The 10653-nt window shown below is 41.0% G+C and overlaps 1 protein-coding gene across 1 annotated transcript; it reads right to left on the bottom strand.

Annotated features, from left to right (window-relative positions):
• Positions 1-2160: 2160 nt before the first annotated feature.
• LOC143141993 (tumor necrosis factor ligand superfamily member 11-like) lies at positions 2161-5488 on the bottom strand. The gene is made up of 3 exons (XM_076302682.1): positions 5284-5488; positions 3275-3419; positions 2161-2977 (listed from the first exon to the last, which is right to left on the bottom strand). The coding sequence occupies exons 1-3, from the start codon at positions 5413-5415 to the stop codon at positions 2514-2516; spliced, it is 741 nt and encodes a 246-aa protein (XP_076158797.1). The 5' UTR covers positions 5416-5488; the 3' UTR covers positions 2161-2513.
• Between the last annotated feature and the right edge of the window lie 5165 nt (positions 5489-10653).

Here is a 10653-nt window from a genome sequence, read left to right as displayed (position 1 = left end):
CACCAAGTTCCTCAGTTTACAAATGAGACAATGGTTTCATTCAGTGTACGTCTACAGCACCTCTTCAGTTGACCATGAGTATGAATTATGCAGAAATGTAGTCTACATTAGACAGTTTGCAATCTTTGTGTAGGTAAGGATTAGTATAGCGTATAAATATCGAAAAGAATGCACACCCTCAGAGGTGCTGGCAAGGGGAAAATAAACTAAGAAAAACTTGGTTGCCGCACACTCTTAATTATTTTATTTAATTCCAATGTTTCGGCCTGTCAGCCTTTGCCAAGGTTCCTGATTAGTATAGTCACATTGAATGACACATGACAATCGTACAATAAATATAGTCTCTGGTTATACACTTAATTACAATGAAATCATTTTCAGTTTGTTTGGCATTTGTGCGCAATCATTGGGGCAAAATGTGCAAGTCTTCAAAATGATTTGCATGCATGTAGAGGGCGCGTTTTTGTGAATTAGGATATGAGTCTTTAACTATGTATGTCGCCCTTAAGGACTCAGTTGCCCTTGTGATCCCAATATAATGATTAATAAGGCCGCTGTCCGTGGTGCTGGTCTTTGCCATATTTAAAGCAACACTATACAACAATTTATGACTGCATGTGATATGATCTTCACCTTTTCTAGTATTGATGGTATATTCATGTGAAGGACAGATAAACACACTTGTAGTTCTCATAGCCATCAAAGCTATACGCTGTGTAGTTCTGTGGTCTAAGATGGAATACCTTACAAAATGTTAGGTTGCTAACACCCTACAAGGTCTTATGTGGCTAGCTCACTAGGTTTAGACTAAAACTCCATACTGTTGTTTTGTGAGTAGGGCTTCATGCTTCATCAGGCATCTGTGTCTGCCAGGTGATGAAGGTTATTGTGTGTAGTGATTTTGCTGAGAGTTAGGTTCACTGAATTAAAGGAGGGAGACTAAAGACCTGACCAATGACTAAGGGTTTGAGTGAAACCAAAACTTTATTAAGGTTATTTCAGGACCGGTATTTGCTCTCTCTCTGTTATGTTTGTGTGTGTGTGTGTGTGTGTGCGTCGGTCTGTCAGTCTGTCTGTCTGTGGGTGTGCATATGTGCACTGAAGGGAAAGGACAGTTTGGAACATCTCATGAAAACAAATAGTTATGTTACTATGTCATACTATAATATACACTATCAAGTGAATCCATAATTGAAGATGATTTACTTCATTACCATAAAAAATCCCCCAGAGACACAAAATGATTAACTAATTCTGGCTGTGTAAGAAAAGATTACCAAATCACCCTGACTCCAATTAGTTATTTCTTGCTGACTGCAGTGGTCTTGTAAAACCGAATACGATGAACGTATTTCAGCTTTATAGCATCCAGATCTCACAGATTTGCTGACATAGCCACCTCTCACGAAAAACAAAGTTGTTCTCTGCATTCCCAAGGCAAAACTGTGTTCAACGCACTGACATAATGATTTGTTTTCGTCTCACAGTCTTTAAGGAAAGAAATCACAATGTGTATTCAGCTAATGTGCTAAAGACTATACTTTATGTCTGCAAATGAGCAGGTGGTTATGTGATTCCTCTATACCTCAGCTAGTGACTTTGACAAGTTCTGTTCTGAAAAACATCTGTTAGCAATGAAGAATAAAATAAATCATACATTGGTATGTGTTTAGTTTATATCAACGTAAACGTAATAAATTAGAGCCAAATGCTCTTAAAAAATCATAACATTCATGTGATTTGGTGTACATTATGAAATGTCCCAAAAGCTGTTTTATGGAAAATACATTACAGAATGTTATTTTTTTTACAGACTGAACATGTTTGGCATCATAGTAATGAAAATGAATGGCATTTCCCCCCCTCTGCACAGTCCAAGCAGTCTGCCCAGCTATGTTCCTGCCTAGTCTCCAGTGTGTTTTGTGTGTATATCATGTTATTCAAAGCCTTAGGAGCAGTGGTGTAGTGGTAAAATAAGAGGTGGGTAAACTATGAATTCTGTGATTACGATAAGGTGGACTGCACAATGCGATATCGGATTTTTAAAAAAGGCATTCAGAACATGTTTGATGATTGGTGGAAGATATTATCCAATGTTTATAACAATTCCAGTGGTATTAAATGGTTCCTAGATTGGTGGTGTTGATGAGTGTACATCTTGTGAATGTGGATAATACAGTGTGATTTTTGAATGTTAAAAGTTGCAATTGGTGAATAAACTCTTTTGAGAGGTGGATAAATCCTACTTCTGAAATTTCAGAGGTGGATAAACTATGTTTACTTGCATTTAGCCTCCACTACACCCCTGCTTAGGAGGTTAGAAATAGCCTAAGTATAGCTATAAGCTTTGACATGACACAAGCCTCTATGACAAAAGACTTTCAGAGACCACACATAATCACCTGTCTACCTGTCTTTGTCAGCTTTGCTTTCGCTCTCTTTCTCTTTCTCTCTCATTACCTATCCATCTACTTACCTACCTACCTACCTACCTACATTCTATACACTGCACTTCAATGGCTTACCCTAAAGACCCCAAAGTAACTCCCCTCTGCCTCAGGATCGAGCATCCAGGAGTTGGACACCCGCACAAACAGGCCATCTCCAGTCCTCAGTGCGACAGTGCGGCCCTGCTGCTGGCAGTACATGTGGTATCCCCCGACCCTCCAGTGCTGTGTACTCCCACTTTTCATGATCACCGTTGGCCTGACGGGAGCTCCATGACTGGGCCGCTCATGGAAGACATACTGGATCAGCTGGACAGGGCTGGAAGTGGCCGCCAGACGACGGTCCGAGGGATATCCCCGCAGGTGGGACGTGAGGCCTGGCTCGAGCTCGTCATAGTAGCGGAAACAGGTTTTGGTGTAGACGTAGTACAGGCCTGGTTTTTGAACCAGAATCCGTCCGTCATGGTATCTGAACTGGAAGAGGAATCCCTGTTCAGCGTTCCAGTAGATCAAGGTGGCCCGCACCTCTCCTGATTGTAAGAGTGAATGAGTGAGTGAATAATACATCTAAAGGTTTTACAGATTTTTTATATTCTTTAGACAGTAGATCCAAAATAATAAACTGATATCCATGTATCTCAAAATCATAGGCATATCTGATTACAATACTGTTTCTGGGGCATGTTTTTTATCCAAGAAAGACCAATTGGACAAGATTTAAGCAGACATGGAGACACACATTCTTCTCAAATCCCACATTTATCACCCATATACAATATTTTCACTGGCACATCTCCAGAGGATGAAGAGTACATAGGCCTACTTACTCTGTGTGTGTGTGCTTGATGGATTTATCGGTAGATGAGCTACTGGTGTCCTATTTCTAGATCTCTTGAGAGATCTGAGTTGCTGCTTTTGATGGAGCTCTACAAAAGACTCCGCTTGGGCAGGGCTTTTGTCAGCCCCATGTGTCTGTAAGAAATAAGAAGAGACTGAAGCTCTCGGTCGGACAAAGTTTAAAACTTAAAAGTACCCCCTCAAAGAGTTCCACATGCCTTGGATCAAATAAATACAAAGAGACTTCATCATTCCCATGTTAAAAGCACATCTTGGATCAATTGTTTTGTCTTTGAGGGCTAACATGTAGGCCCCAAGACAGAGCAATATAATGCACCATAGAAGATATTTACGCTGCGAATGCTCAGGACTTGTCCACATCACTTTGAAATTCTCACCTATAAGAGATAGGCTCTCTGTCTAACTTAAAGCTGCAGTTGGCAAGTCTGACAGATTAAGGGGACTTAGCCAAAATGAATATTGAATGTTTACAACTCTCATGCCCCTCCTCCACTACCACTGAGCACCCTCTCATCGAGTTTGTGTTCGTCAGTGCGCACCAGACTGTGATTTACTGTCAGATCTCACACAGCCCTGCTCTGATTGGACCAGAAGAACCGGGAGCTGTGGATTTTTGTAAAACAAATAACAGGCTCTAGGTGGAGGTAAAAGTGTGTTTTTTTTCTAAAACCGGCTGATTTATGTTGTTCTGTCGGAGCATAGTGTCGGTTTCAGTAAATATGATCAAAATCTTGCCAACTGCAGCTTTAAAGAGAAAGAAACTTGAAAGCCCCCCCCCTTTCAAAGACGTTCATACACATGGAAGACACAAAAAAGACTTTGTCATCAAAGGTGGCTGGTTGCACTCATCTGAGATCATTTCCTGTGTTTTTGAGAGCTGATATGCATAATGCTGCGATGGATTACAGAAGCAGTGTTTTATGCAGCAGATGTAAAAGACCCATTGCCTCATTTTGTGCAATGCTCAATTATTGCCTTTGTGAAAACTTTGTCTGCTACATAATCATGTGGGCGCTTCACCTTAGCACTGAAGGGATACCCAGGGTGTGCCTGACCACAGACGCGTCACTGAAAGAAGACCACACACAAAGCATGAGGCTCATTCGAATTCATGCAGCGTTGCACTGATGGATGTTGGACTTTTGCACAATGTGAACATGCATTGTGTTGAGTCATCAATGCATTAGATTCAGCCAAATCTGCGCCGCTCTGCATGAAGATGACTGCTCATATGGTTAAGCTAGTAACGCGTGGTTTAATCAAATACACCTGGACTCCCTAGGACAGCGTGGGCTGACAACAGCACCACAAAGTGGCCAGTGGTTTAGGTTGTGCCCACTGAATCACTCACTACAGATGTGGATATGCAAAGTATCTGCGTTAGTGGATAACCTAAATCTCATAATAAAATATAAGCCTTTAAAATGTACCATCTCGACGAAAAGCATATTCATACATTGATAGATGTGCACTGTTGTATTCTCTGCAATGTCAGGCTAGACCAGCAAAATATTTGGAGATGTCGGACCACCGGTCGCTTTCGCGGTGGCGTGCAACTTCTGGTCCGCTGGTGGACAACCATCAACTTTATTTAACTTGTGAATATTAAAATAAATTTTGTCAGAATGAAGGAAAGAGTATAATTGTGTAAAAGCGCTTGAACTGCAATTGGTAAAGCGACGGGGCATTTGTCGCCAACCCGCAGTGGACCGCCAGAAAATCGATGAGTAACACGCCAGAGGATCTGCCCACACGGGACCGACAGTGGTCCATCAGTCTCTGAGAGTTATGTCATGAAAACGCACACATAGGCTAACTATTTTACCCAAATGATCACAGTAAAACATCGATCGTGGACAATATTGAAATATATACCGCCCTCTTCACCAAATAGGCTAGTCCAATGTTAAAAAGTAAACCCATTTATCTAAAGTTATGATGTTGCTAAGCATAATGGATCAAATAAGATGTCACTTACCTGAATGTGTCCCGTTAGATGTAATACAACTACGACGCAAGTCATAACTTGTAGCAATCCCACCAAGATGATGACTTTGGGAACAGATGCCGGCGAATTTGCCTGTAGTCTTGACGCAAGAGAATTCTTCATGTCAGTTCTACGCAGTAGGCTAGGCCACTCCAGGAGTAGGTTATAGGAAATTCAGGACCCTCAAACTTTAAGGATTGCCACACCACAGTTAAGAATCCGGCCGAAAAGCCCATCCCTCCTCTCTCGACTGCTTGCTATTAGGCTACTGTTTTCACGATGAGGATGTGCTAAAGGGCCGTCGATGATGTTTGGTATTCAAATGAACCTTTACAGGCAAGGCTGAACTCCCCCCACATATCCTATAACAGATAATACAGTTTAGATGAGATTAGATTCAATTTTATTGTCATTATGCAGAGTACAAGTACAAAGGGGACATTGGAAATGCAGCTGCTCCCAACTGTATTTCGTTGTCTTTGGGAATGCAGCCCAATTTGTATTTCGTTGTCTTTGTACTTGTACTCTGCACAATAATAATCTAATCTATTCTGTGTTACCTGTTATAGGACATGTGACTGGGAGTTCAACCAGTAACCTTGCCTGCAAAAGTTCATTAGGCCTACCAGCTGTAGTTTCCCTGGCCTAACCAGAGGGCTGCAACTTGCGGCTACATAAGGGACCGTTCGTTATTTATAAACGGGGTCACCGGAGGAAAATAGGTGAGGGTCATGTCTTTTTATTCTTTGTTGAGGGGAGGGTCACCTAACTTTTTTTGTCTAGGAGGGGGGGGTCACCCATCTTTTGTATTAATGAAAACAGCAAAAAAGTGGCTTGTTTGATAGTTGATTTCTGTCGCCATATAACGTTCTCTTTCGTTCCATAGCTCTGTCAATATTGAACAATGAAAATAAGGGAGATTTCCCAGGTTTCTCACGCAAAATACGGGAAATGCGATCCCCATTAACGTTGGAAGGGTTGGAGCAACAAAGTAGCCTACTTTATTCACGCCTAACAGCCTATATCCATTTGGTCAACTTTATCCAGCCCTAAAAAAGCTAACTTTGGTTTACTTGTAGTTTACCGTGTAGCCATAGCCTAACTTTAAACAGTGTGCATGTTTATAAAGCATAGCTTGTGCTTCATTCATCCACACATCCAGCTCCTAACGTTTTGACAAGCATTTCTACCAATTGACCTTGTTCCTGCCCATCTCTAGCTTTGCTGTCTCCATCCTTTCTGTTTTTGTTGTTTGCCAAAAAATATATAGTAGGCATAGGCCCTATTTATTGGTAAGCAACAAGTGTTACGTTCCAATTAGCAGTGCGTAAAATGTGTTACGTTCCAAGTAGCAGTGCGTAATTCTGCTTCATAAAGCAGAGTACAGAATACAAATACATTGGTCATATAAATAGCCAGTTTGTTGAAAATTTTCTTGCAGGCAGGGGAGGGTCATGCAACTTTTGATTGAAGCACTCAAAATCCCTCCGGTGACCCCGTTTATAAATAACGAACGGTCCCTAAGCCTAAACATTCATTCAGAACTTGATTTTAAAATTAGCCTGAAAAGAAAGAGTTTTAATGTGATATGTTGTTGACATGTCAAGTAGCTATAGGTTACACTGCACAGAAGTGCAAAACGTGCAAAACACTTCACTCTGTCCATATCCTCCTTAATCTACAGGTCTGTCTTCCAATACACCTTTTTCACAGCAGCCATTTTGACATTAAATAGTAGGACAAGCACAGGTGTTACTAATTACATTACTGTTCAATTTATGTGCAGCAGAATCAGAACCTTAATTAATGTAATTTGTTACACCTGGGCCTACCATATATTTCATGTCAAAAATGGCTGCTGTGAAAAAGGTCCATTAATGCCGATTGAAATCACCAAAGGCCCAGGAATCAATCATAAATCCACGTGCAACATGGGACGGGCTTTAAGCTATGACAGACACAAAGGAGTAGGGCTATAGACTACAATAGGCTAAATCAGTGCTGTTTAAAGGAACACGCCACCCAATGTCAGTAGTAATATATGTTCTTACCTTAACTTTCACGAGTTGAGTCATACCTCTCCCGTGTCCGTACGTGCACTCAAACGCTCTGGTGCGCGGCTGGACTGTGTTAGCATGTTGCTATGCTAGCGGGCTTTGACGGCAACTAAGCGTAGAAGTAATCAAAAACATCCACGTTTTACCGACTTAAATACAGTTGCACGAGTAGTTGATAGAAATGCTACGGCCACGCAACGTGAAACGTGGCGATTTTCCAAGCGAATAAACCGGAGAACTACAATGTGTGGCGCAATAGCACTTGGGAGTACTTCGACCTAGCGTAGTAGTATTGTTAACACCTAATTGTAGATCCTATCCACCACAGAGTTTAGAATCCATGCTGGATCGACCCTCAGCCTCTCCCTCCCCTCTGAGCGAGAGAGAGGCACACACACTAGAGATGCTGATGGGCTATTATTTCAACCATAACTGCATAGCAAAACTTATCATCCATCAGCCATCCATCAACACCAAAGTTTTTTGACCAATTTTCGAAACGGCACCCGCCCACCATCCGCTGGTTGTTTTAATGTAGGGGAGAACTGGTACAATTGTAACAGCGGTACAAATGTAACAGTGTTTAATTCTCAAGATATGGTGTAGCTACGGAAACGTAAACAGACACATATCATGTAATTATGTATAATCTTACAGCCATCCACATATGAATGGTCTACTATAAATACGACCAGAGATATTAAGCAAAAAGGTGCAAAATTCAAGCATCGGAATTTATTTATTTGTAACCGCAACTGTTTGTTTAAGTTTGCTTTGTGAAATTTGAGCGTGTGGACTTCAATCACATGTCATTCATATCTTCAGTCCCTCTGTTTCAAGTTAACATGAGTCCTATTTGATTTATGTAGTCACAGCACATGCAATTAAATGAAAATAAAAACATGACCTGTGCGGGTCAGTTGTAACACCAGTCTCTATGGCAAGATGAACTGATTTTATCGCGAATGCACGAACATTCTCATTGCGAGTTATGGATTATGATTTTTGTGCCGCCATCACCCAATTAAAGTTAACACAGCAACTTGAAATATCACTGTTGGACCAAATGCTTCAGACATGTAAGAAATAAGCAGTTTATCAACTATATTTACTGGTTTTATCAAGTGGATATGGCCAAAATAAGCATATTTAAAGGTTATTGTGAGCTAGCATAACACCGTATATGGTCTGCAATGGCTAATCAATAATGCAATAAATTAGCTTTAACAGTCATACATTTGGACTTTTTTTCTTGATTTTATATGAAAACAGATGCTCTTTGTTTAACACAGCACTGTTTTGTGTTAAAATATGTTATAGGATTCACGATTTTAGTGTTACATTCATGACGCTACTGTTACAACTGTACCGCACTTTTTTATGGCTGTTAAGTTAAATTATTGACAAACTATAACATCTTTTTTAAATTCTGTTTCAACTTTCATGGAGTAGACATGTACGACTCTGTTCTCTATCGTCTTTGTGTAAATCGAGTTTGAATTGGAAAAATAAAAAAGTGTTACAATTGTGCCGGTTCTCCCCTAGGCTATATGGGTGATGCAGCGCTGCTGACGTGAGGCTAGAAAGCCCTTGCCTGTTCTAGGAAGACTGATCCAATGCAGCAAATATATTAAAAGGCTAAAGTCGTACATTGGCTATGTTGTAGCCTATCCCCAGAATATCAGCAGCAGCTGTCTCGCAAAACAGTCTCCAAATAAAACGCACATCGGCCTGTTGCCTTTTCTGCCAGCTTGTGAAAATATATCGTCCAAAATGCTTGATTGCATTGCATTCTCCACATTTTTAGCTATATTTTCATGTACCACATCAGCATTTTTGTTCAGTGAATCTTTTGTAAATTGCTTTACAATTACCGTCGGGCCTATAGGCCTATTGCCTGGCTTGCCTCAGCTTCGGTCACGTCCTTTTACAATTTTATCATTGTAATAAAAAACGCAATTTGCCACATAATTTCAACATGCTCCTGGCCTATTAATTAATGCCTATTGTACTTTATTTTTTGCAAAAAGAAAGAAATCCTTGATAAAATAACAAGTCATTCACATTATAGGCTACTTTACACACTGTTATGTCAGGGTGACTGAAAGCCTGTTCTGAAGACTCCCATTCATTTTGACTGCACGAGCGCTCTTTTTCAGACAGACAGCGCAATTCATTTTAAAGCAATTTACAAAAGATTCACTGAACAAAAATGCTGATGTGGTACATGAAAATGTAGCTAAAAATGTGGAGAATGCAATGCAATCAAGCATTTTGGACGATATATTGTCACAAGCTGGCACTATAGGCAACAGGCCGATGTGCGTTTTATTTGGAGACTGTTTTGCGAGACAGAGACTGAGTTTGCTGCTGATATTCTGGGGATAGGCTACAACATAGCCAATGTACGACTTTAGCCTTTTAATATATTTGCTGCATTGGATCAGTCTTCCTAGAACAGGCAAGGGCTTTCTAGCCTCACGTCAGCAGCGCATCACCCCCTACATTAAAACAACCAGCGGATGGTGGGCGGGTGCCGTTTCGAAGATTGGTCAAAAAACTTTGGTGTTGATGGATGGCTGATGGATGATAAGTTTTGCTATGCAGTTATGGTTGAAACTAGATGTACCGCAGAGCGGTACAAAATATGACCGCCGCCCAGTCCAGCACATTTTTTCCACAAAAAGAAATCACGCTGAAAGCCCTATATGATTCTAACTGTCTCACTAAATTGCATTATCCACACTCAATTCTCACTGGTATCTGCTAGACAACAAGTACCAAAACATGATTAGTTCATAGATTTCACATGTAAAATTCATTTTATACAACCCCACCTCCATCTTGCCTGTTCATAATTATGAGAAATTCTTGATTGTTTGTGTTATGTTTATGTTATGTGTGTGGGTGTGTGTGTGTGTGTGTGTGAGTGTGTGTGTGTGTGTGTGTGCCTGCGTATGTGCCTGTGCATGGAAGCGTACATATGTCTACTGTGTGAGTATGTGTCATACGCAGTGCCGGCCCAAGCCTTTTGGGGGCCCTAAGCAGAATTTGATTTGGGGGCCCCCTCCCACAACGCAGTCACCTGTGCTTGGTGATAATTGACAACTTCACACTATAATGTCATATTATAAATGAATACAGTGAGGTTATGTATTAATACAGCGACTGATTATGAACTACTGTCCCCTTGGACACAGATGCATAAGGACCCTCTCCCCCTACCCTCTTTGTGCAAATGTGGGTACAAACGGGTGTGTGTGTGTGTGTGTGTGGGGGGGGGGGGTGGGTGGGGATGGTCAGC

Source organism: Alosa pseudoharengus, unplaced genomic scaffold, assembly GCF_046254945.1.
Source record: "Alosa pseudoharengus isolate Yale_2024_CS ecotype anadromous, Long Island Sound unplaced genomic scaffold, YU_APseudo_1.1 YU_APseudo_1.1_scf_24, whole genome shotgun sequence".
NCBI classification, from domain to species: Eukaryota; Metazoa; Chordata; class Actinopteri; order Clupeiformes; family Clupeidae; genus Alosa; species Alosa pseudoharengus.
This window is presented reverse-complemented; position numbering and strand designations above follow the sequence as displayed.